Source organism: Aulonocara stuartgranti (assembly GCF_965226115.1).
Source record: "Aulonocara stuartgranti genome assembly, chromosome: 3".
Lineage (NCBI taxonomy): Eukaryota > Metazoa > Chordata > Actinopteri > Cichliformes > Cichlidae > Aulonocara > Aulonocara stuartgranti.
Genome location: NC_138941.1, coordinates 8,531,004 through 8,558,715, shown reverse-complemented (window position 1 = coordinate 8,558,715; position 27,712 = coordinate 8,531,004). Strand labels below are relative to the sequence as shown.

Here is a 27,712-nt window from a genome sequence, read left to right as displayed (position 1 = left end):
TATTTCAGCCACTCAAACAAAACAACATTATATTAAAACAGAGTGCAGGTCTCATCCAACCATAGTTAAATATGTGCCAACTGAATCAGTACGTTTCATGTAGAAATATCTGTGGCAACCTTTTGTTGCAGCAATGATCTCAAAACACAAGGGGGGGGGGGGGGGGGGGGGCTAAGATGAATGTCTGCTGTGAGGACAGGGGGTGTGCATGTGCTCAAGTCACGTGACACGTCATTTACGCAACATTTGGTCGATTTAAAAGTTACAGTGAGATAAAATCATGTTATGGATTGCACTCAGTATATTGTGCCGACATGGTGAGATTGTGTCTGTCGAGCCGAGGAGAGCGTCGCAGTGCCAAAAGCTGTAAAATGAACTATCAGGCTGGAGTGTGCTGCCACAGCACAGAGCAGTCACAGAGTCCTGCAGGCAGAAGAGGAGTGATCGTGTTAGCCACCTTACAAAACAAAAAGACATGAAGTGAAAAGCAGAGCGCAGAGTGAGGCAGAAGAAGACAGACTGGGCCAAGTCCTGCATGTGCGAGAGCGAGCGAGACCCGGGACAACGTCATCCGCCTCGCCTGGACTAGTCCGCCGGCCGGAGGAGGGACAGTGGCTGCACTGTGCAGCCGAAGACTCACTTTGATCGCGCAGGAAACGAGCGACGCAACCGGTCCACCGTCTGTGCAAACTGCGCCAGGCAGCGTATTGCAAGCTGGAGGACACCGAGGAAAGTCACAGTAGGAGCGGCGCTTAGTGAGAGGTGATGTCGGGGGGACATGGCTTCTTCTCCGGTCACCCCAGCATCGCTTGAAGGAGAAACACCTTCACCCACCGGGAACGAGGAGCCCGCGACCACCCGACAGGTACGACACGCCTCCGAGACCCTCTGCGCGCCCGGTAACGTTGTAACGTTTTACCGAAGTTCATTCGCAAACACACCAGTTTAAGATGGACCCGAGAATCAGCACACGGGAGCACTGGTGTCTGACTCAGCAGAAACGGCGCGACGTGCGTGTAATGCTTCGTATTTGATAACGATGGAATAATTCTTTAAAATAAGCACACAGATAAACACTGGTGGGTGGAAAAGCTCGTGTTTTGGTGAAATGAGTCCCGCCTAGTCCGGTCTACACCTCATTCAGCAAACATCTGAGTCACCCTGAGACGCCAGTGCGCGTCCTTGTGATGCAAAAAGCCGTAAGTGACACGCTGTTTACACGCAGGAGCAGTTTAACACATGCAGGTTGTGCCAGTAGGCGTTTCCTTCAATGTGACACCAAACGTGTAAATCAGTGCTGGGAGCGGATGTTGGACCTGATCAGTCTTAATCTGACAAACTGTAGTTCATGCTCTGTTTCTAATTCAGCCCCATGACAGACAACCAGCGTGTTCTCCTGTCACGTGTTATTGACACGCACATATTTAGTCCGTGTGTGGGATGTTAAAGGTGAGTTTGTTCAGGGCACGATCAGACTGAGGCCATTTCAACAGGTGCAAGGAAGTGTTAGTGTGGTTACTACGGCAGCACTGATGCCCTGATGAGTGCACATGGCTGGAATGAAAAGTCAATGCTATGTATAGCATGAACTACTTGTTGTCTAAGGCGGTGCAGAGTGTGAGCAGGAAATATCTGAGGTTGGATATTTCAGTACATACAGAGCTGTGCAGAGACATTAGGATCTTAAACTATTGTCTGTATCTGGCAAAGCGAGAATCTGAGCCTTGTGTACAAACTGTCTGGTGTTTGTTCTGGCAGGAATATGAAACTACTGTGCACAGCATGCTTATTAAGATGGCCCAGGACCAGGTCATCTTGCAGGATGGTAGTGTTACATCGAGAAGGTTCCTCTTTAATTGTTGGATTTCTGTGTGAGTTTTCTCCCTGTGCCTCTGTGGCCTCTCCCCACAGTATCTGTGTTTGTGTTTAAAGTGTTTAAAGTACAGCACTAGATGATCGTATGGGTGAATGTGACTTGTTGTAAAGCACTTTGAGTTGTTGTCTATATAAAGTCTAAATGGAAATCCACTTATGTGCAGAGGACCAGAAGATCCAGCGCATCGAAATAAAAAGTTCTTTGCTTAAACAATGAATTGTGCGATAAAATATTAATTTACAAATTCATTTTTAAGTTATTTTATTTATTCAATACAAAAGTAATTTATTATCTAGTAATTTAATTGAAAAGAAAATTCTGTTGGTTTTTGTTTTTTGCCCTTCTCCCCCGTCCCTCTTCTCAGCTGTTTCTCTTTCTTTCCCCCAGTCAAGTCTGTCCCGTATTCAGTAAGTGAAAATAAAATAAACAATAAAAGGTGAATCAAATGGACCATTATGGCAAGGCTGGGATGGTCAATTTGGTAAAGTAAATCCGTTGGGCATCTTTCTTTGCCTTTAGACAACAATTCTGATGCAAAAGAGCCAAACGGGACAGGCAAAAAAAATAAATTAAATAAAATAAATATTTATAAATCAGTATTTGAAAATAAATAATTATTCCATTAATAAATACTTCAAATCAGAAAAAAAAGAAATAAAATCTCAATAAAAACCTCACATCAAAAATCCTTTTCCTGAGTCGTCTCATGTCCAACATCTGTGTAGGCAGAGTGTAAACACAGAGGCTGAATGGCCTTTGGTATAGGTGCAAAGCTAAGACTGTCTAACCAATGACAGAGCTCCTTACCTCGCACCGGCTAATTTGCATTGCTCCGGGATTTTGGAAATTTATCCATTTATTCATTATGATGTGGTTCAGCATCATAATGCTGAACCACAGAAACACACACACACACACATATATATATATATATATATATATATATATATATATATATATTAGGGGTGCAACGATACTCGTATCGATATTGAACCGTTCGATACAGTGCTTTCGGTTCAGTACACATATGTATCGAACAATACAATATTTTTAATTTATTTCATCAACTTTCCTTCTGCAGATGCTGTCTGTGTTGAGCGCTCAGTGGATCTGCGTTCGACTACTCCGCCTAGGCTGCACTGTCGAGTGCAGATCCACTGAGCGCAGGGCAAGCTAGCAGACAGAAGTTAAGCTCTCCTTGCAACATGGCAAATTGAACCTCCCCCACCCTCATTCAGATCTGGTGTTTGGAACTATTTTGGTTTTCATGTGACGTATGACCCTGAAGGTAAGCGAGTCATGGACTAAAGTAAAACAGTATGTTGGATGTGCCATGCAATGCTCAATTACATGGGTGGGAACTAGTGTGTTAGCGCAGTTAGCTCGTTAACGTGTTGGCCGTCCAGCCCCACGCACGGGGCGATCCGCGGTAGCTTGTTAACGGAGATTTGCCGTGTTGTGGCGTTAAGGTCATTTCAGATTAACGCTGACAGCACTAGTGGGAACACAACGAATATGACTGCACATTTACTCCGACATCATCCTGGTGCAAAGACAAGTGGAAGCAGACAAAACAACAAGCACCATGCTACAAACTTTACCCGAGTCATTTAGACAGCCGTTAGCACAGGATTCTCCTTATGGGGACCTGATATGTTTAATATGCTGCTGAGAATATAGCCCAGAAGAAGCGTATAGTAGAGCTTTTATTTTGAAAGAGCCATTTCTCTGTAATAAACTCTCTTTTCCAAAGATGAGCGATTCCTCCATCAGATAGATTTATTTATTTATTACTTTGTTGTTTCAGCAACATTAAATTTAAAAACTGTACATTTGAGTTAAAATATATATTTATAATTTTAATAACTGACAAATTAAAAAGGCATGAACATTTTTTTTGTATCGAAAAAATATCGAACCGTGACACCAAAGTATCGAACTGAACCGAACCGTGAATTTTGTTTGTCGTTGCACCCCTAATATATTTGTATATATGTGTGTGTGTATTTATACATCAATCCATTTTCTTGCTTATGGAGTTCAGGGCCTGGGACCTACTCCATGTCAGCTTTCAGTGTTTATGAACATGAACATTATGAACTCATGACTCCCTTGGGAAGCCTATGGTTTTTCATAGGCAGGGGATATTTGTTTTATCACAGTTCATTACCAAACAGAGCAGGGTTCTAATTGATTTGTGGCTTTTAGGATATTATGTACAGGTGTGTAAAAGTGGAGTGAATATAATTACAAACAGCAATGCTAGTGGAGTGATGACAGACAGGGCGGTTGGGGGGTGGTGAACAGTTTGCCAACAGTTCTCCCCTGTAGAGAAGGACATCTGCCATTTCTTTTTCCTTTTAGTCAAACAATTCAGGTAGTGATGAAAGAAAATCAGACTGTGGCAGTGCTTGCAGCAGGTAACGGAGTGATAATGCAGAGTTTTTACTGCAGTGGACAGTCCCTAGTGTGACCATCGCTGGAACCAACCAGCTGATTTACACCATGGCAGCAGTCATCAGTGAAGTTCTTGGCTGCAACATGAACAATCTCAAGTAGCAATGCTACTAAACTTGCTGGAGAACTTTTAGTTCAGGCCACTTGATGAGTTTCACACAGTACTGCATATTATTTTATTAGGTTGGCACAAATGTAGGATTGTGTTTGTGATATCACGATGTATCTGTTTCCTTTTCATATTACACTAAAGAGATCATCGCCTACAAGCCTCCGTAAACGAACAGCATGTCTATAAAAGCCCATTCATCATCCGGCCCTCCTGCTCAAACACAACCATGTAGCGCTCATCCCTCCACCCGTCTCATTCAGCATCCACACACATGTTGCAGGGAACGGGAAATAGAGTAGAGCAGCAAAGCTTGATTTTCTTTAGGATTGGTTAAACTAAAAGACGTTGACAAGGAATTTTAAGGGTTTTAGGAAGCATAAAACCGAAATCAGTTGTATTGGATACGAGTATAAATGAGTGCTTAGGCTCATGCAAGAAAAAACATCTTAGACAGGATATGACAAAACATACTGTGATACAATTCTTCATTACTACAGCTCTTTGAGTGCTTTTGTAAAAAGTCAAATCTGTGTGCTCCATTAAACCCTGTAGAAGTTGTTTCGAATGCTGACAGTGGACAAACAAAGTTGTCATTTAGCTTAAACATTAACAGTAGAAAAGGCCCGATAGGAATCTAACATCCTTGGAATCAAGCTGTGGGAGTGAGTTTTGAAACCTTTCTGTAGGACTGCTTTAAACTTGCCTTCTTGGTGATGTGTTGTCTGATGTCTTGTTTGACTTGAGCAGATTCTTTACGTGCTTTAAGTTTCTAACACATTTGCTTTAACCAGTAATTGAAACTGCTGAGTAGGAAGTACTAAAGTGGGTGTTGAGCATGTTGGGTGTGTTCTTATTACCTGTTTCGATGTTTTCTTTTAATTGAAAGCGTTTCATGAATATGAAATGCTTCTGCGTAATGTTAAACGTTATAAAATATTCTTATGATTAAACTCTGTATTCATGGCTTATTCTTTCCTGGCCTTTCCTGTAAGCACTTTTATGCTCGGTGGTAAAATATCACAGAACTAGCAGTTTGGCGAGTGTCATACCGCCTGGATTAGTGGCTCAGCTGGTAATTCAGAGATTTATGTAGCTTAGTTTGCTGTGTCATGCTGATTTGGGGAGACTGGACACAGACCTGAGTCATTCTCTTCTGGGTGATCACAGTGGTTACTCTCCTCCCTTCCTCATCTCACCCTGCAAAGAAATCTTTGTTGTTCTGCCTTGACCTCTTCCTCTGTGTTAGTTTGCTGTCCTTTCATTAGCTAGCTTTAGGACTTCTCCTCTCCTCCATGAATGTATCCCCACTAATCCCATTACATGCTTGTCCTTGTCCCACATTTATCAAACATACTTTTTAAAATCAAACAGTTAGAAATGACATTCATTACTTCATTATGTAACATGTGATCTAAACAGCCTGTTAGCCCTCGGAGCACATTTAAGTAAATTGAAATAATTGTGCCAATAAATTAGATTTGAAAGCTCTTATTCTAATTTTCTGTTTTGATGATATTTGGGATATGCTGTTTATGTAGAACAGCTAAAACTAGTTCTTTATATTCCCATATAAATGATAAACACATATTATTTACAAAACACTGCCCGGTGGACGCCAAAGGACGGCCTGTTTTGATTACGCTGGGATCTTTTTGGACTGCACATTTTTGGTCTACGATCAAAGCTGCCACACCACGCTGGATTAATCTCCCAGTAGCTGAGTTTATGAAGTCATAAGAAAGGAATGTCCCACACGTTCCTGCTGTTACACCATATTTGGACTGGGACACCTTTGCTAACCTCTGTTGCTCAATGACACACTGATTTGAATCTGAAGGCGCTGGCGACATATTTGCAGCAGTGTGGGTTCACAGAGGCTGTTTGGACTCTGAGCATGTGACACACCAGTAGCGTGCCACGCTGGGCCTCTCGGGGTGGCGTACAGTGTCACTGTGTGTGTCTATTTAAGTGTTTGTCGTGTAAATGAGGACAACCAAGATATGTGAAGTATAGAGTGGTGTACCACAGTGACAGGTTAATGTCAGTGTGTGAGTGTGTAGCAGTTTGTGTGGCCAGAGAAGGTCAGCAGCCTCCAGAGGACAAAGCGCTTGTGTTCTTCCACAATCGCCCGTTTGATCAGACAGATCATTTGGCATCTGTCAGGCTAAAAACAACAACACAACATGAAACCAAGCATACGCTCTGCAGTCCTGCAGCTAACTCCTGACAGTCTGTCTGCTGTAGGCTGAAGAAATCAGGGGCTCATTCATCTGCACCTGTCAGCATCTTTATGCTAACAATAGATCAAACAGTATGTGTCCACAGGATGTGTAATGTTGAAGGTTACCGTACATCCTTATCTCCAGCACTGAGAATCAGTTATCACTGATCGCTGTCTCTGCTTTGTTTTGACATGTTTCATATTTATATATTTCATATTTATAAGGTAAATACCCTACAACATTACAGAGAAGAAGAAGTAACCCCAGGCTCAGTGAGGGGCAGCCATCTGCCGTCACCAGCTGGAGGTGATGAGTGGAAGACTCGATAGGCCACTCTTATTTTCATCCACTGCTTCGTTACCTCGACACGATGTTTTGGATCATCGTCATGCTTGAACATCCATCTTCATGGAGGGACGAAGGTTCCTCGTCACAGTACGATACGCGGTCCTGTCTATTGGCCCCTCCATGCAGGGAGGTCATGTTGTGCTCTTAGCAGAAAAATGACCCATGTTTCCACCGCTTTACTGTGGGGGTGGTGTTCTTTGGTTTTTAGTGATTGTAAAGAAGTTTTCACAGACAAACCATCACAAAAAACCCCATTAAGTGCCAACATAACATAAACCTGTAGTTTTAAAAATAAATAACTACGAATTTTCAAAAACTTCTTAACAGAAAATCTGTTTAAACAAAAAGGTTTTGAAGTGCTTTTTAAAAGAATGGACAGAGTCAGCTGTAGACTGGTGCAGAGCCTTGGTGGTTTCTCTAATCCAGCACAGAGGCCAGTACATTAATCTAAATGCAGTGACACAAACACATTGATAATTTCTTCCAGTGCAGCAGAGGAGACCATGTTTAGAAATGTTAGGAGTGAGATAAAGATTTTACACAGTTGAAACTCAGAGAAGACTCAAACATTACACCAAGATTTTGAATGCTGAACTTAGCATGTGAACAAAAACAGAATAGAATGCGTTTTATTGTCACTACACACATGCACAATAAGCTTCAGAGCATCTCCTATTCAGTGCAGACGTGGGAAAGAAAGGGGGTGAGTTGCACAGTTCTGCAGCGCTATCTACAAATATAGAAACAAAACATAGTGCTATATATTACAGTGTGGGTTACTGCACGTAAATTAAGTGTTGCACAGTGGTGATGATAGTTGTGTAGTCTGTGTGTAGAGGTCCTAGATTGGGGGGTGGAACTGTGTTTATCATGTGTGAGTTCAGGCTGGTTATGGGTCTGTGGGTCTCCTTGCTGATGCACCTGTAGCGCCTCCCTGAGGGAAGCAGGCTGAACATGTTGAAACCAGAGTGGGAGCTGTCCTTGATGATGTTTGCTGCTCTGCTGAGGCAGCGGGAGGAATAAATGTCCTTCAGGGAGGGGAGGGGGCAGCCGATGATCTTCTGTGCTGTCTTGACCACACTCTGAAGCCTCACTCTATCCGCCTTGGTGCAGCTGCCGTACCATACTGTGATGCAGTAGGTTAGCAGGCTCTCAATGGACGAGCGGTAGAAGGTCAGCAGCAGGTTGGAGTTCAGCTTGTACTTCCTGAGGACTCTCAGGAAGTGCAGCCGCTGTTGGGCCTTCTTGACGACCGCTGAGATGTTGTCTGTCCAGGAGATGTCAGCAGAGATGAGGACACCAAGGAACCGGGAGGTGTGGACCCTCTCCACACGCTCCCCGTTGATGTAGAGGGGGGCCAAGTCAGTGCCTCCTGACATTGACAATGACCTCCCAGTCCCAGGCTGTTTTCTGAACACCATGCTGCCAGCTTCAGGACTCTGTATGCTGATTCTTTCATCCGGGCTGGACTTCTTATTCTTGACTGAACTTGGCTTTGCCCTGGTGAGTTCTTTTCTTTCTCAGAACCAACCCGATTCACCTTTCTGAGCTCACCCCGGTCCACTGACAGAGGTGGAGGGCTAGCTTCAGTTTTTAAAAACAAATTTCGATGTCGGCCGCTGTCATCATGTACCCCAGCTTCGAGGTGCAGTTATTGGAACTGAACTGAACCTCATTTCTTTGCGCTGTGGTGTATCGCCCCCCGAAATTTGTTATGGATTTTATTTCTGAATTTGCTGACTTACTGGGGAGTGTCGTCTTACGCTATGATCGTATTTTAATTCTTTGTGATTTTAACTTCCACGTTTGTTGCGAGGACGGCTCACTAGTCAAAGACTTCCTTGCTCTTATGAATTCGTTTAATCTCACCCAGTTCGTAAGTGATCCAACTCACACAAAAGGTCACACACTCGACTTGGTACTGTCCCGTGGTTTGGATATCTGCATCACGGACATTAAGGACTTCGGGATTTCGGACCATTTTCCGGTTTTGTTTAATACTGTTATTAACAATGTTGATTTGTATAGTGATGGTTCTCTACGGCAAACGCGCTCGATGAGCTCTCAGTCACTTGCTCATTTCACTGCTGCTTTTCTTGATTCTCCTCTTTCTGATGTTAATGGTATTGCAGATTTATCAGCGGAGGAACTTGCCAACCTTCTTAATACTACATGCGCCGACATTCTTAATTCGGTGGCACCTCTGAGGACAAAAAGTGCCAAATTGTTACGCCAACCCTGGCGTAATGACCCTACCGGCGCCCTTAGGCGTGGATGTCGGCGCGCTGAGCGAAAATGGAAAAAAGATAAACTCCATGTCTCTCTGGACATGCTTCGTAAATGTCTATCTAGGTATCAAAAGTCTGTTAAAGCTGCTAAATCTGCCTCCTTCTCTGGTATTATTTGGTCTAACTGCCATAATCCCCGAGCCCTTTTTAGTATTTGTAATTCCTCGATAAACCCTTGCCCCTTTACTTGTAGGGATGCCTCTCCTGTACTTCGTGATAATTTTTTTAAATATTTCACTGACAAAATTTAAGTTCTGAGGGCATCTCTCTCATCTTGAGTCGTTGTTAGTTTCTGACTCTGTTCCAGTCCCTGAATGCTTGACTGTCCTTCAACAGTTCAATCCACTGTCTTATTCTCATTTAACAGCTATAAGTGATCATCTCTAACTCCCCCCGTGATATCGTTCCCTCTCGTTTTCTTAAGGAAGCTTTGCACACTATCGGTCCCTGTATCCAACTTTTACTAAATGTATCCCTGTCATCAGGTTGTGCACCGTCAGTATTTAAGCGCGCTGTCGTGCAACCCATTATAAAGAAAAAGGATCTTGACCCTAGTGCTCTAACTACAGACCGATCTCCAAACTCCCTCTTATATCCAAAATTCTGGAAAACGTGGTTCTAAAACAACTTCAGTCCTTCCTTGATACTAACGGTATCAGTGAAAGTCAGTCTGGCTTTAAACCTCGCCATCGCACTGAGACAGCGTTAGTTAGGCTTTTTAATGATCTTCTTCTACCTGTGGGCCATTGTTTTAGTTTTACTAGATCTGACTGCTGCCTTTGACACAGTCGACCACAAGATTCTCATCTCTAGAACATGTCGTTGGTCTTAAAGTTATAGCTTTATCTTGGTTCATCTGTCAAAGAGGTCGTTTTCCGTAGCCATGGGGCAACACTCCTCGGCCTCTGCCCCATTGTGGTGTGCCTCAAGGATCTGTGCTCGGCCCAGTTCTCTTTTTCCTTGTACATGCTGCCTTTGGGAGTAATATTTTAAAAATATAACATTTCCTTTCACTGCTACGCCGACGACATACAAATTTATTTCCCTTTGACATCAGATGTCTCTACGTCTCTGGAACCCCTATTTGACTGTCTAAATGAGGTCCAAACGTGGTCACGTCTCTCACACTGAACGAGGATAAGACAGAAGTTATAGTTTTTGATAGTCACACCCCGCTGGAACAACTTACTGATGCCTTAGGGCCCCTTGGTAGCCATCTCTCACTCACTGTTAGAAACCTTGGTGTTTTCCTGGACAGCTCAAGAAATCGACCTCCTCTGTGGTAAAAAACAGTTTCTACCAGCTGCGTCAGATATCTAAAGCAAAGCCATACCTCCCTTTGAAGGACCTTAAAAAACTCATTCATGGTCTTATCACTTCCAGATTAGACTACTGTAATTCTCTCTACTCGGGCCTCCCACCTTCCTCTATTCACCGGCTCCAGTTAGTTTGAAATGCAGCTGCGCGTCTCTTAACTGGAACTAGAAATTATGCCCACATCACACCAGTTTTAGCCAACCTACGTTGGCTCCCTGTTGATTATCGTACCAATATTCAAAATTCTTTTGCTTACCTTTAAAATTTTGAACAATTTAGCTCCCAGCTATCTATGCGAGCGCCTCCATTTGTGCATCCCTAATAAGGCACTTAGATCTTCCAATCAAACGCTCCTGACGCAACCGAGGTCTCGTCTGAAGTCCAGAGGGGATCGGGCCTTTACTGTCGTACCTCCCAGACTCTGGAGTAACCTCCCTCTTTATATTCGTCTCTCCGAGTCCATGCAGTCTTTTAAATTGCATCTTAAAACTTATTATTTTAGTCTGGCTTTTGATCCAAACTACTATGTTATTTCTATTTTATTTATTTATTTATTTTGATAACACTTCTGAAGCGTCAGAGCTGTCCTTGCCTGTGATAGAGCTGACCTGCCATAGGACACTGGGAAGAGTGTAAATCCAGGCTGAATTCCTTGTGTTGGACAGTATTTGTGTGCAGCAGCAGAGCGCACAAATCAAACTGTATGTTTTGGTAAGCCTGGCCTTCTTGTACTGGATGTCAGTGAGCCAGTAGCTGGTGAGTTCATCACATTAACATTTTTACTAGCAATTTCACTAGCTGGGACCACATCCTCAGTTACGATGAACGATGATGGATGAGGGACCGTGTACTGGTGCTGCAGTGTGGGGAAGGCCTCAAAGAGGACCGGCAGCGGCTCCTGGGCTCCAGGTGGGCATGAAAATGAGAACAGAGGGTATTGGTGAAGGGGGCATATATAAACTGAGGCGGCGTGAATGAGGTGTGGTCCCACTCCTGAAATTCAGATAATATCTCCACTTAGTATAAACTGGGTCAAAGAAAAAGTGCCTCTGATTGGGCTGCTTTCTACAGTTGGCTGTGAGTCCATTGCAGGGCATCAAACATGGATAAGGGGTTGTTTCAACAGTAATTCTATGATGAAAAATTAACGAGGCATTTATCAGGATCTGTATTTAATTTAATATCTATTTAACATATTTAATCAATATAAAGCTCAGTGTCTATTTCTTAGCTTGTAAAGTTGTGAAATTCATGGCAGATTCACTTCTTGGCTGTTTTGCGTTTTATTAGATAGTTGATAATAAAGAGTGTCTTTGCCTGTGGCTTTGTTAAGACTGCAGGTTTTTGTCCGCCTGACCTTTGGTGACCTTGGCGAGCTCAGGATGAGCAGGCTGTCTGCTCTGTTTGGGTGTGATGCTGCCTGCAGAGACAGTCTACTCTCATGCAGACACAACATCTTTACTGATATAACGTGGTCATGGACTCTTCTCTGTTCTTCCTTATTAAATAATAGTAAAATGACTCTGCAGTTTTGATTCAAAATGCACCAGGTCTGCTCAGTCTGAATCACACCGTTAGAGCCAGACCAAATGATTGGAGCACCAATGTTAGCACTCAAAGAGTCTAAGCAGTACCACTACCAGCTTTGGCCAGTGCAGGAGTGAACATGTAGATCCATGTTCTACTGAGCAGACACTGAGCAGAGGCAACATGCAGTAAATGAATTAGTGGTCTCCACATGTTTGCACCCAAAGTTTCCCTGCTTTTGTGAGCTGAGCTGTTTTAATATTTTCCATGTATTAGATGATACTGTCCAATGCTTCCAGGGCTGTGAAGATGGAAAAAATGATGTTGCAGTCGTTGCTGAAGTGTTGGTACCATTTGAAGGAAGTCATTAAAGCACCAGAGCGAGCAGACAAGGCAAGCACTCAAAGAATGTGGAAGGCAGTCGGGGAAAGTTGCCATGGACGGACTTGATTCCTCCCAGCCCCAAACAGCTTTTATACTGTGGACAAAAATACATGAAAGTGTGTGTGTGTACCTGTTTAGATGTCTCTGTGGGGACCAAGAATTGGAATGTTACTATACTTGTGGGGACCAACAGTCATTTATGAGGACAAAAGTGCCTCACGAGTTTGAGACTCACAATGTGGTTCTAGTGTCAGGGTTACAGTTAGGTTATGGTTAGGTTTAGGTTGAGCGTTAACCATCCATTATTGATGGTTACAGTGAGCGGCTAGGAAAAGGATCATGTCAACTAGGTGTCCTCACTAAGATATCAAAACTAGAATGTGTGTGTGTGTGTTAGTGAAAGGAACTGTAACTGGTCCCAGTAGCAGCAGGATACAAACGCCATAATGACACAGCTGCCTCTCGTCTGCCTTCCTCCCCTGAGTGAAATAAGACATTTGGGACCTTTGAATAGTTTTTTGAAAATATTTTTTTGTTTAAAGAAAGGAAAGAGAAGTTTAATCCTTTAACTATTTAACTGTTAGGTGTCAATCCCTGGGAGGGTTTCCCCCTTTTATTTGGCGTGGAGTCAGAATTATGGCTTCTCCACACTGTGGAAGTAGCTCTTTGACACAGTCGAGCAGTCATTGGTCATAACAGGATCATTTAAGACTCGATGATGAATAAGACTGTTGAAGTGCATGAGAAGGATCTCATATAAAACAGTCTGTGTCTGCTCCTCAATTCAATTTAATTCAGAAGACCCCTATGAGTGCAAGATCAAGGAAACAGTTCACCCTGCCTGGGATAGTGTTACCAGGGCCCTGCCCTGGAGCCAGGCCCGGGGAGGGTGCCAGAAGCTGTACATCTGGTGGCCGGGCACTGGTCCATGGGGCCTGGCTGGGCACAACCCGAAAAAGGGACATGGGCCCATTCTTATGCAGGCCCACCACCTGCAGTGGGCGCCATAGGGGTCGCATGCAATGTGTGCCACGTGGCAGCCAGGATCAGAGGCCATGGTGGACGGATCCCCGGCTACCAAGACCAAGACTAGACTTAGTGTCTCATAGTCATTGAAGAACTCTGACTTGCTTCCTGTTCTAGTTGTTCTCTGGAAAAAAATCTGCAGGTCAAACAGGTGCACATACAAAGAGCACATTATTGATTAAAGCCTGGAAAACAACTGAGGCATTTGTCAGCCCGGCACGCTTGAAATGTCCAAGTGTTGAAAACAGTTTTCCATTCGTCACCTCCCCAATGTCCACCAGATGGAACGTGTTTCTAAGATCAAGCTTAGTGAAGATTATTGCTCTATGTAGTGGCTAAAAGCTCCAGCTGAAGCTGTTCTACAGTGGCTGGATGCAAAGCCCAATCACCATATAACACAACGCCTCGCAGATTCATTCCCCATTCTGACTCTGGGATGTGTTGCACTCAGAGAGAGGAAATGTTTGCTGCTATTAGCGTGAATGCATCCCTCCCCGATGGCTAATATAAGCCCCCATGGTGGTATTGTCAATCCTCACAAGAACAGTAGGAAGCGCCTGAAGAAACCACCCAGCGCTGAAACCCTCTTAAACAGCCAAGCCAGACCACCAGGATGGCTGAGCCATCATACCCAGTAGCCGAAGGTATAATCTAAAGGGGACTGTTTTGTGCAGGCGAAAAAGAGTCAGGAATGCTGTGAGCAGGGCTGTGGAAGCTCTGCCATAGCCACCACCAAACAACTGAGTTATTTTTACACATCGTCCAGCATCTGGCCAATCCACCACCTTTCATTGCTCATGCCGTTACAAAACAAACAAACAAAACAAAACCCATCAACCCATAAATACGAAGAATCACTGTCAGCCCACCAGGCAAATGCCCAGTATGCCCGATTGAAGGCACTCACAGCTATGGCCTCTGACAGAGTGATGTAAAAGAGATGGAGTCCAGAGATAAACCCAGAATTGTTATATGTTGTACTAGAGACAACACACTCGTTTTGCAGGATCCACCTGTGTTATCGCACAGGGAGAATTGATGTGGCCATTCTTCAGTCCTTCTCTATCACTCCTCCTGAGTAAGTCTGCTCAGCTGCACTGACTTCTCACGATGTTCTTGATGAGGAAGCTGATCGTGACTTGTAGTTTCTTTCAGTATTCAGTTATGGCAGTGGTGTCCAAACCCAGGCCACGAGTGTCCTGCAGGTGTTAGACGTGTCCAGCTGATTTAAATGGCTCAACATGCCTTGAAGTTCTCCAGACACCTGGTAATGAACTAATCATTTGATTCAGGTGTGTAGACCCAGGGTGAGATCTAAAACCTGCAGGACACCGGCCCTCGAGGCCTGGAGCTGGCCAAGTTATGAAGCTAACTATTCTCAAGGCTAATGTAACAAGTTCTTCAAATGATTTCGTTTGCAGTACGTATTTTTCAGACCATAAGCTGCAGGGGATTATAAGGCACATTAAGCGAAACAAAGCAGTCAGATAAATCAAACTTTATTAAACTCATTCTTCTTGCTTCCTCCACTTCTCTACCATTGATTCATTAATGTTGAATTCTCTGGCAGCGGCTCTATTCCCATGTTGTTGCAGTATATTAATGACTAACCTCGTATTGTGGATGGATTATCTCAGTTGTTCTCCTGACTGAAGTTTGGTCCGTTTACAGCAGGGGTGTCAAACTCAAATACACAGTGGGCCAAAATTCAAAACTGGAACAAAGTCGCGGGCTAACGTTAATATTTATTGAAATATATTTATTCCTCCAGATATAAGAATGAATCTTTTCTTATGGACTCAAACACGTTTTGCTAAAAAACTGAATATGGAACAAGCAAAGCTTAATACTAAACAATATATATATTAGCTGTATAATACCAGTAGGCCAGCTCTAATAGTAATTTGGTATGGCTTCGCGGGCCAAATGTAATTAGGTTGCGGGCCAAATTTGGCCCACGGGCCAGAGTTTGACACCTATGGTTTACAGCAGGGGTGTCAAACTCCAGGCCTCGAGGGCCGGTGTCCTGCAGGTTTTAGAGCTCACACTGGGTCAACACACCTGAATCAAATGATCAGTTCATTACCAGGCCTCTGGAGAACTTCAAGAGATGTTGAGGAGGTCATTTAGCCATTTGAATCAGCTGTGTTGGATCAAGGACACATTTAAAACCTGCAGGACACCGGCCCTCGAGGTCTGGAGTTCGACACCTGTGGTTTACAGCATCCTGCCATGCGATTGCATTTGTCTCTAACCATCAGGAACCCTCACGTTAACTTTTATCGAGTGGAAAAGTGTTAGTGTTCATCCTCCAGCTTCACTGTGTTTATGCTAACATAGCTGTGTCGCTAGCGATCACGTAGCACATCATTATATAGCAGCTAGCCCAACTTCAGTAACCCTACAAACGTCACTGCTGTTTAGTTTTCTGTCTTCATTTATGTTGGAAGTGATAACAGAGCTGTACGTTTTAATTTGTTCAGAAATCTCTCAGTCAGAACATGCTATATCATGCTTAGGCACTAGCAAAACCAGTGAGCTACCTTCCGCTAACTTCCTGCTAACTTCCTGTTAACTTCTAAGTCCGTTAAATATAATAAATTCTGTTTTCATGGATGCCTGGATGTTAAACTCAATTGTTACACCTGGTAAAGCAGCAACACTGATCGTTTTATTAAAGATGAAAGAATTTAGACCGTTTTTAACTCTCAGTGATGTCGCAGTGTTCGTTTGACTTTGGGTCCTGAAGGACGGAGTTTAGGACCCAGATTACTCCCAGATTTAAGAGCACCTTAGTCCGAAAAATATGGCAATAACGACGGCCGCTTGCATGTTCTACAAAAAAATGGTGCTTTGTTGTGTATCTGACGGACAAACACCAAACCAGTTCCACATCACTGAAGCTGCACCATTTTTACAAACCAATTCTGGTTCATGTGTTTCACTCAACGATCCGCTTTCCCCCTTCTCATTCTCTATCGCCACCATGTGGGTATGAAAACAAAGGCACTGCGCATGCGCGCTTTACTCATATTCTATCGCGATATTTTATTTTTTTATCGTTGCCCAACATTAAACCAGTATTACCGTGAACAGTATAATGTGGCACAGCCATAGGTGGGCTGGTAGGAATGCTGCGGAGGGAGGAGAGAATGGGTTAGCCAGAGTCTAGAGTGAGATGTACACTTACAGAGAGAGTCGAAACCATCCTACCGGGCGATGTGGTGACAAGAAGCAGGTAGTAAGTGACGTAACAGGCGTGTCTTTTCCTCTGTAGAGCTAACACTCCTGCTGTTTTACTTCTGTACTCCTGTGCATACGTCAAGGATGTCACAATCACATTTTACAGCATCCATGTTATATGTGAGATACTTTAGTCCCAGCAAAGTAGTGTACTGTTGTTGTTTGCTCCATTGCAACAAAACATGCAATGATATTATACTGAATTGCACCAGTTTTTAGGACGTCTATCTTTTACTTTCTGTGGGTTTTTCACTGCTTCTCTGCGATCAGATGAATTGTGCACACTATTTGCTCTTCCACAGCTTTATTTTTTAGTCTTTGAATGTTCCCATCACTTCTGTGATGACAAAAGTCATGATTATGCCATAGTCAGTCTATTTATATAGACCAAAGGCTCATCAGCAGATCCAAACCGACAGAAAGGCCACGGTTTCCTAAGAATAGAGCACTTACATTCACATTGAAATGTCCTGTAACGTAGACGCCGTTATCATGGTTTTGTTAACCTTAAAGAACAAAACTATGTGCCTGTTTAAATATTTATGGTCTGTATATACATTAATAATATTTACCATTAAAGGCAGTTTACTTTATACCTAGATCATCGATCACAGTGCATCGATCGGCTTCCTGCTTTACTTCCTCATTGATGACTGAGATGCTGCAATTAGTCCTCCAAAATATTAAGCAGGGTGCACGCCATCCCATCAGTTTCCATACTCCTGACATAGAGTGAGATTTCCTGAAGCCTTGCTATTTATAGCTGCAGGAGGCAGCTTCTAGCTTCTCCCTGGAGGAAGCTGTCCTTGTTTTTGTCTTCATCAAAAAACCTTAAAATCTAAAAATACAGACACCAGGTTCTTTGTTGGGCTTCTCTTTGTGGTTTGCTGTGGCTTTGCATCTGCTCTGCATCCCTGACCATCAATGTCACCAACATGTGTTCAATGATCAGCCAGTTCACCTCTGAGGGACTTTGGTCTATTCAAACTGGCTGAGATGCTGTGGCTTAAAAAGGTGGTTCAGACTTGAAAACCCTCCGATGGGCTGAATTATAACTCTAATAAGAATAAATAGCTACATTTACAACCTGCATGTTGTGTTTACTTGTGTTGTCTTTGTCTAATATGAACATTTTGTTGATGATCTGAAACATTCAAATGTAACATTTTTGGATTCATTCCTGTGGAGCTCAGGTCGGCACTCCCAGTCAGCGAGCCATGGCATGTATGTATGTGTATGTGGAGACATGTGTCTGTATGTTCGCATGCATGTATTTATACATACATGTATGCATGTGCGTGTATGTTTGTATGGGTGTATCCGTATGTTTGCAGGTGCATGTATAACTTATCGTTCTTGTGTAAATGTAAATTTGTCTGTGATTGTGTAAATACTTCACACACATGGAGAAATGTCAAACAGCCTTTCATTGTTCTTGTAACAGTGACAATAAAAGCTATTCTATTCTATTCTATTCTATTGCTCTGTCATGCATTCTTGCATCTCTTGCCTGCAAGCACACTTTGCAGAGTGCACTCTGTAGTTTATTTTACATAATAGTTAATACAGTACTTGTATTCAAGTGTATTTCGGTTTATTTTTTTACATCTCATAGCACTGCAAACACTTATAAAGCATAAAGTTTACTGAGAACCGATTAGTAATTAGGGATGGGTACCGGTGTCATGGCACCGGTTCTGACATAAACAGTGGTAACCAGACTGAAAGGCAGCGCACATTTCGGTGCTTTTTTTTTTTCCTGAGCTGTCATACACTTTAGATTCTAGCCAATCATTTTACGTTTCCGAGGATAGTAGGCGGGTCCAGGTACGTACGTTCTTTTAGAGCAGAGCTCCAGATTAAAAATGCCCAAGGCGAAGCTGTCAAGGTCTGGCTGTACTTCACAGCAAAAGATGCAAACTCAGCAGCAACAAGTGCTTTAAGGTGATACTGTGATGCTGTCAAAGGAGGTAACACCTCGAATCTGATGACACACCTGGCGACGCATAGCATTTTTTTTAAAAGCCAAGAAATGCGCCGTATTTGATAGCTTGCTGCGAGACCTCACACCGTGCACATCTACTGCGGGTGTGGTGCCTGTAATCGGACCCGGAGTTAGCAACATCCCCAAGAACCTGAAGAGGAGAGTCCTGGCCCCTAGCCCTGCCAGTGTAGCAGAAATGATGAGGATGATGATGCAGCAGCAGCCGTTTTTCTCTGCCTGAGTAGCTTCATGTTGTCCGTGTGTAATTTACGTTGAGTAGGCTAACCACGTTATTACATTAATGCATGTAAGGTGAACTAGCAAACATCATCATAGCTACATGCGGCTGTCTTCTTGTTTGATGACAGATACTCCCTTCACCCTGGCCAAAAAGGCTAAAATGACCAAAGAAAAAGTGGGAAACAGCTGAACATGAGAGGTTTTTGGACAAAGTTTGTGTTTTTTCCATTGTTTAAGCACTGCTTCCAGCCAAGAGTGATACCATATATGCCCCATAGCTGCAGAAAAGGCTAACATTGTTATCTTTTTACAAAAAAACAGCTGAACATGAGAGGTTTTTGGACCAATTTGTGTTCTCCATTCGTTAAGCACCGGTTTGAGCACCGGCACCATTTCAAAAGTAACGGTTTGGCACCGGTATCGGATAAAACCTAAACGATACCCATCCCTATTAGTAATAAGAGCCTTCTTGTAGTTCCACTAAACTGCACGATAAATCATAGAAGTAATTCAGACAGGGAATTTTACAGTGGGGCAAAAACGTATTTAGTCAGCCACCGATTGTGCAAGTTCCCCCACCTAAAATGATGACAGAGGTCAGTAATTTGCACCAGAGGTACACTTCAACTGTGAGAGACAGAATGTGAAAAAAAAATCCATGAATTCACATGGTAGGATTTGTAAAGAATGTAAGTAATGGTAATGGTAAATGGTAAATGCACTGGTTCTTATACAGCACTCTTCTACCCTCCCTAAGCACTAAACCAGTTCCAGAGCATCTAATAAAAGCACTGGCAGCAACAGGGGCCAGTATCCCGCCCAAGGTGACTTTGGCACGCAGACTGGAGCAGCCGGGGATCGAACTACCGACTGACGTCCTGAGCCACAGTCGCCTCTTTTCCAGTAGAACATAACTGCCTCAGCTCAACTTGACTCTACTCGACTCTGTTTCTCAGTTACAGTTGAGCACCACCTCAGTGTGGGTGGGGCTGTTACAGCAACACAACCTGAAAGTCCCGTGATGTCATTTGTATGTGACGCAAACACAACAAGCGATGACATCCCGGTGATGGAACATCTGCACCCCGTCACTGGACTTCCTGTGTAGCCGTTTCCCTCGTTGCCAGGCAGGTTTGAGTCTTGAAGGGTTTGCTCTCATAACTGATCCAGTGATGTCACTTCCTGGCCATCAGCGGCATGTATCTGGGACACAAACTGGGCTTGGAACTGGGTGAGAGATGAAACTCTGAGGACCTGCACAGACTTGCTGCCTCGCTCTTTGTGAGGAACGTCCTTCAGGAGTATGAAAGGGAAACTAGCAGTTTATTGAAACCAGCTCCGCTTCAACCTCAGATGCACACAAAGTAGACTCGTTCCCCAAGAGTTTGCACTTTGGATCCCAGGTATCGAACCAGCAACCCTCTGATTAGCAGATGAGCCAGTCGGGCTACAGCTACCCTACGTGTGTGTGTGTGTTGCCTTTTCATTCACATAATCCATCTTATCTCTAATGAAAAAGCCAAATGAAATCCTCAGATTTGCCCCTCAGGTTCCCACAGTGTTCAGGTCACACCAGGCCACAGTCCCACATTTGAGCCACGACTGTGGGTCACACAGAGGACAGAGCATGTCCTTTAGCCTTCTTTGTTTTTGGATTGTGTGCCACAGAGTCTCCCTGAACATGATTTTGGCACGTTTGCTGAGATTGTTTGAAAAACAAGCTAAAGAACACGTCCACGATGTCACAGCAGCTGTTGGCCTCGATGGAGCCCACGTTTGTCCTGGAGGCGTCCTCTGTGGAGTGAGGCCGGCTCACATGGTTCAGTCTGAACAGGGTGAAGCTCCAGCTTTGACCTCATTAACTTCCAGTAGTGGAAAAGCAGCTGTAGCTGCATTTTTCATCACTATTGATGGGATGCTGCTGGGACCTGCTGTTAGTGGGAGCTCAAAGCCTGAGGCCATCATTAAGGTCTGTGTGGGTCTGTGTGGGTCTGTGTGTGTGTGGGACACTCACTGAGTAGTAGTCGACTGACCGACCCAAACACGGTGACTTCATATCACAGGAAATATTCAGCTCAGGCTTCTGTCTGACGCTTTGCTGTCTCACATTTAAATCACAAAGGTTGTTTCTACAAACACCCACTCATCTATCGTCCTCTTACACACCGGTCACAGACCCACTGCTGAACTCACAATATCATTTATTTTCCTTGTGTTTGATTGGTGGTACAGTTGTTTTATTTTGTGTGTTTGTTACACAGGAAAGCTGTTATTGATCAGTTTGAGAGTAAAACAGAAACTGTGAGTGTAAATGTGGAGATTACAGTCGTTTCATGCTGTAACCTACAAAATGCTTTGTGCAGACGAGTCCGTGAAATCAATCAATCATCCTGATTTCTTTAGCTCATGAACACCGTGTGGGGTCAGTGTTAACAACATGGTGCAGAAAGGAAACACAAGCGTGGAGTCGGTGGGATTGTGCAAACGGTGGCTCGTGCATCAATCAGCTCCAGCTGTGATGCATCTCTTTGATTAGTGGGAGCAGCAAACTCCATCCAGATAGCTTCCTTTGTTTTTTTCACTTGACTGATCAATCAGCGCACAGCTCCGTTTAGCACACACGCCATCTTTAACGACGGCGTGGAGTCTGTGCCCTGTTCCTCCCACACACGAGTGTTCGTTCATGTTCGGCCTTGTGTCTGAGCGTTTCCTCTCGGTGTGTCTGTAACGAGGAAGCCACGGGCAGGTCGCACACAAACGTGTGGCTGCCGAGTGTGCGAGTGTGGCAACGTGTGGCAACTATTCTGGTTTCCAGATAAACACTGGTGGCAGCTGCTGCCATGGCAACACCATTGTGCTCCCTCCCTCCCTCGCTCGTCTCCCCTCCCTCTCCCCAACCACTCCTCTCTCTCATGCTCCGCCGGCTCAGAGAGCGAGGACCAGAGAGGAGAGAGGTCAGCTCGATTCAGAGGACAGAAAGAAGAAAGGAATAACCCGGAGTGGACGGGGACAGGATGAGCGAGGACAGCCACTCCCACTACAGGCTGGACCCCAGCGATCGGCTGGGACAGAGGAGGAAGAGACCCAAGAAGGTAAACGAATAGATGGAGAGCCACGTGGTGCAAAGTGTGTAAGGATGGAGCACCCCACCCTGCAAAAAGAGAAAGGAGGAGGCGGTGGGGTGGGGTTTGTTTATGTGCAGACGAGCGTCCACATGATGTTAGGAGCACCGAACCATCTCTCACCCCGTCGTCTCCTGTGGAGTGTGTGGCTGCTCCCCCACAGCAGTTGTATCCTCTCTCATATCCTCCGTCTCCTGGTGTTGTGTTGCTCCACAGTGAGTCGTAGTAGGAGGCTCACATGCTGGCAGGGTGGGTCCCTGCTCGCTCTTTGTGCGCCTGTCGTTGGGGGTTTTGGTGTTTGCAGCTATCAGGAGGTTTGTGTTGTAGCCTGATGTGAGAAGTGTTATTATTGTCATCATTTTTAACATTTCTGCACCGCTACAATAAACAGACACACACCCATCAGCCTGTTTACAGATCTATACGCCCATAAAGACGTGAAACACACATTGCACAAATCTACTATAACGTGTTCATATGTGTTATAAAATAAAGAGGTAAAGTATTAGCTGTTCAGGTTGATTCATAAATATGACCTCAGCACGTGAAATCCTTCTGCTGACATCCCTAAAAGCTCGTCAGACCAACGAAGCCGTACAACACAAATAACCAGACCAAACCAGGGTTGTGCGTCTGTTGTTGAGAACATTGTCAGTAAACCACAGTGACGTCCTACAGAGGACTCGTGTTGTCATTATTTTTGTGTATGTCGTGTGAGCTGAGAGCTGTAACCAAAGGTAGTGAGCGCGTCGGCCTTTAACGTCGCGGCCGGTTGTGCGATCGTGTCGCCGCTGAACTCGTGAGAGTTTGTCTCAGGGATCTTTACATTTGAAGTCAGGTGAACATCCAGTGAACTAACAGAACATTCAGGAGCAGTTTACTCTCATGAATGTCAGACAAACTGAGGTTTGTGTGTCAGTTAGATTCTTTAAGTCGTTAAAGTGTCTCTGTTAGGAAAAGCATCTGTTTCCTCCACTTCTGCAGAACTGCGTGACCCGTAGCATCATTGCAGGAAGTATCCTGTGACAATGAGTGACTGCACATCATCATTATCAACACATAAACCTGTGGTCTGGACCTGCAGTTCTTATTTTTACTGTCTGGTTTTGTGTAAAGCAGCACTTCAGTAAGCACCTGTGAAGCACACAGTCATAGTCGAGTAATGAAGCGATCCATATGTGAAACATATTCCACGTCTACAGGATAGTGGAGGTTACATGGGTCAACCTGGCAAACTGTACCAGCACATGTGATCACACTGATAGCAGAACACAGGTATGTGAGTCTCTACGACGAGGTCAGAAACCAGTAACAAATGTTTCATGTGATTCGTTTTTCTCCAGTTTGTCTGCAGTGAACCTTAAATACTCACTGAACCAGCTGTTTCCTGATGTGGTGACGTGTGTCGGTGATGAAGCCAACACTCTGTCCAGTGTTGGGCAAGTTACTTGAAAACAGTAATCAGTAACTAATTACTTCCCAAAAAAAGTAATCCCGTTACTTTACTGATTACTTATTTTCAAAAGTAATTAGTTACTTAGTTACTTTTTAAAAACCCGATTTACAACCTGAGTAGGTGATAAAGCGATAGATCTTTCAGCCCAATTCTACTTTTTCTGCATAATCCATCATACAAAATGTAATCAAATGGAAAAGTCTCTTTTTAAAACTTGTTTTATTAGATTTAATCTTTTAACTTTATGCATCAAGCAAACATTTAATTATCTGCAACATTCTCTGACTGGAAGAAATTAGTTTAACATTTAAACCTATTTTCTGCACATTCCAGCACATAAAATAAAATATTTTGTGTGTTTACACTCAGTCTTTCAAATAGATGCAAGTAAAACACAGCAGAAAATAAATAAAGTCAAAGACTCAGCGGTCCTGTTGCTCTATTTTCACCTGTAAAGCAGGAGCAGGGTAGGCGGAGGTTTACCCTGGTGCAGGTGTGCCGCGGTCAGTGGAAGAATCCGTGAGTTTCTCTGTGAGTTTCCCATTACGTCGTAGCTACTCGCTGCTTGTTGGAAGTTTAGGGGTTTTTTCGCTGTAAAAAGAAGTTTTCTTCCCACGCACAGCGGACACTAATGTTTTTGTCACTTTTATGGAATCAAACTCAAAGTAAGGTCAGTACTTCCACGCTTTAAACGCTGCACGCTCATACTCTCTCTGCACTCGATATGTGATCCATTGTTGATCTGCACACAGCTGTTGTCACTAACGTCGCACTCGCTTACGTCACTGTCGTGAGACATTCTCGCAAAAAAATCACTGTTTTAGTAACGCAGTAACGCAGCGTTCCTACGGGAAAGTAACGGTAATCTAATTACTGTTTTTGCAATAGTAATCCCTTACTTTACTCGTTACTTCAAAAAAATAATCGGATTACGCGTTACTGGAGCGTTGTTCTCCTCTGTAACAAAGCAGTGATAAAGGAATAGATGCTGATTTTATTAACTTGTGTCTTTGTGCTGCTGGATTCAGTCTGAAGCAGGCAGCAGTGCTGAACCTACCAGTGTAAATGTGATGGTGGAAGCAGAGGCCAGCACTTGGCAGTGCTAAACACAATAAAAGACTCACAAGTTCCTGCTCAAAGGTCAGCTGTCTTCAGATCAATCATTAACCTGCAGCAGGTTGTGGCCTGATGTGTTTGTAAGAGTTTCACTTTCAGGAGGAGAAGATTTAAACGAGTCACACAAATGTGAACTACAAAGTCTGTGACACACAATTTATGCAAACTGCATGAAATCTGACCTGAAGAAATCCAGTCTTCTGCCTGTTGTGGTTGTGACAGCTGCTCGTAGGAGAGTTTGTTTGTAGGAGGTGGAGATGTTCTCAGATCAAGTGCGTAATCGTCTCTTTGTGTAGACGCTAAAAGCTGTGAGCCAAAACTCTCTGCTCTGAAACTCTTCACTCAGTCCTCACGCTGAGAGTTTAGAGGCTGAACTTCTTGTTCCTCCATAACACTTTTCATGAAACAGCAGAAATGAGCTTGTGTTTCTCAGCAGTGCGCACACAGAGAACCGATCCTCTCTGCTCAGTCTGAACAAATCAAAGTGAAACGTCAGTGAAAACACAGCTGCTGATCAAACTGTGTCAGATTAATGCCTCAATGTTTCACTGTGAGGTTAAAAAATACATAAAAATGATTTAAAGAAGTAGGAGGCAGATTTTCACAATAAGAGCACTTTGTTTTTAATTCAGTTAATGTCAAACTGTCATCAACACCTCTGTGTCGTCTCCGTCTCTGAGCAGATTCAGGCATTACTCAAATAATAAAGGCTTTTTTTCACTATTATACTTTCATTAGTCTCCAGGTTGATGATTATAAACAGAATTATTAAAGTTTTTATCATTTCAGGCTGAAAATCAACATGAATTTGGTTCTAATCAAAGAAGCTCCTTTAATGTGTGTCATTAAAATCCTCACACAGGCTTAAAAAGGCGACATTAACATTAAAATAAATGAAAGAAGCTTCAGCTGAGAGCTTCATGCAGTCATCATCAGCAGCTCATAGCAGTCACAGCTCTTTATTACGCAGCTTTGCAGGAATTAAAGTGGCTGAAGTGTCAGAGTTTGTGTGAGAAGCTGCTTCATGGACAGCTGCACACACGTCTTTATTATTTCTTCATAAATCAAACACACAGGTTTGTCTGCAGATGATTTAAAGTGTGTCGTTGTGCAGTTAAAGCTGTTTGTGTGACGCCCTGACCTCCTGGGAATGAAACAGCCAATCAGATCCATCAGAGAGAGAGCAGGAAGTGTTGTGTGTTTGTGACAGAACAAGGAAACAGTGATGATGATGAACATGTAAATGGTGTGAGACACACTGAGGCCACCTACAGGGCAGCTGGGGAACAGCAGGGATCTGAAATCATATGAGACGTTAGTGAGTGAGAAGAACAAACGGACTTAAGATGGCTCGAAGTGATCAAAGTTGATCTAAAACAGAAGATAAATCCACTGATTCTTTGTAAAGTTCATCTGCTGCTCACATGAATCCATGAAAGATTTATTTCACTGATGTTTCTTCAAAGCTCATTTCAACCTGTTGAAGTCATGAATGAAAGTGCAGACTGAGAGTGGATCACATGATGTTTGAGGTGTGTCATGTGACATGTTCAGTATTGTCACACATGTCTAGATTGTCCCTGATATCATAACTGCTCAAACACTGATGATTATATTTGAAGAATTATTCCTGATGGCAGCAAAGTTTGAATGGAGCTCTCTGTCTGTGCTGATTTGTCGCCCTCTGGAGGTCAAAGCACAAACCTACAGGGCAGCTGGGGAACAGCAGGGATCTGAAATCATACGAGATGTTAGTGAGAAGTTAGAACAAACGGACTTAAGATGGCTCGAAGTGATCAAAGTTGGTCTAAAACAGAAGATAAATCCAAAGCAGCATCAGATGAATGTTACCATTTCCAGTTACGGCGCCCTTCATCTAATATGGAAATGTGTTGTTTTTTTTTTAGCCGTGTTGTTGTTCTTCCTATTGTGTTTAGGCCAGAGATGCTCTTCAAACAGCTGACAGACATGACCACATTACAAGAACATGGTGTGAGTCCGATTTGATATTCCAGTCAACGCTGAGAGACCTTAACCAGGAAGTCAGAGGTCAGCTGATGCTGCGAGCAGGAAGTGAACCAAGGGAAAGGTCCACTCTACTCAATCTCAAAGAAAATATGCTGGTATTTGTTGATGTTGATGGTACAATAAAAATATATAATATAATAAATAATAAAATATCATGTGATGATGAGATGTGTTGTTGGTGTTTGTATTTTCTGTAAATGTCTTTTTAATGTAAATGCTTTGTTCCAGACGGACAGGGAATCAGTTGCTGTACGATGACATCATCTTGATGTTGACGAGGAGGGCGAGAAAAACTAGTTTTGTCCTGCAGATGGCGATCTTGCACCGTGTCCAGAGAGCCGACACTTTGATGGTGCTGCTCTACTCAGCTTACTTTAGCCTGGGTTGGACTCTATATGAGCAGCTTCCACTCTGGTTTCACTCTTAAACACACTTGTTTGATTTCACTTGTAAAAGTTGAAGAATAAATATTTTATTACAAAATTATTTGTTGATGCATTTTTTTAGGGTCAAATATCTTGTTTGATTTGAGGAATGAACTGTTAGGGTGGAAAAAGTGAATCAGGTTAAAATAGTGGTGCTTTATATCAGTGAAGATGTATAATGTAATTTAAAATGTTGATGATGGGTTGTAGTGGGCTTGTACTTACAAAACTGCCTCATTTTATTGGAACGATCCACAGTTGCATCCATTCACGGATGACATCTGACATCATTTGACATCTGGTCTGAACACGTTTGTACACAAGATGCCTCAGTTCTGGATGTTCCCACAGACTCCTCTGTGCACCTAAAGAAAAGGTCAAAGGTCAGCAGCACATGTAGTTGGGACAATTCTTCAGTTGCACAAACTCTACAATCATTTTCCTCCAATGACGACTTTTCACTTGCAGAAATGGTCCTGTGTGATTTCCAGGCTGTGATATAAAAACTAGTTCCTAATGGCAGCGACTCACTCAGTAAACA

At 43.4% G+C, this 27,712-nt stretch overlaps 3 protein-coding genes across 3 annotated transcripts in view; 2 read left to right on the top strand and 1 right to left on the bottom strand.

The window, feature by feature from the left end:
• LOC309702270 (uncharacterized protein) overlaps positions 1-27,712 on the top strand; it is a 253,656-nt gene that overhangs the window by 121,676 nt on the left and 104,268 nt on the right. The window lies entirely within an intron of this gene.
• LOC309702394 (protein NLRC3-like) overlaps positions 1-27,712 on the bottom strand; it is a 166,745-nt gene that overhangs the window by 57,676 nt on the left and 81,357 nt on the right. The window lies entirely within an intron of this gene.
• On the top strand, positions 257-27,272 carry LOC309702388 (uncharacterized protein). Its single transcript, XM_082527104.1, has 3 exons — positions 257-865; positions 26,656-26,841; positions 26,975-27,272. Exons 1-3 carry the CDS (start codon positions 779-781, stop codon positions 27,002-27,004), a joined length of 303 nt encoding a protein of 100 aa, XP_082383230.1. The 5' UTR covers positions 257-778; the 3' UTR covers positions 27,005-27,272.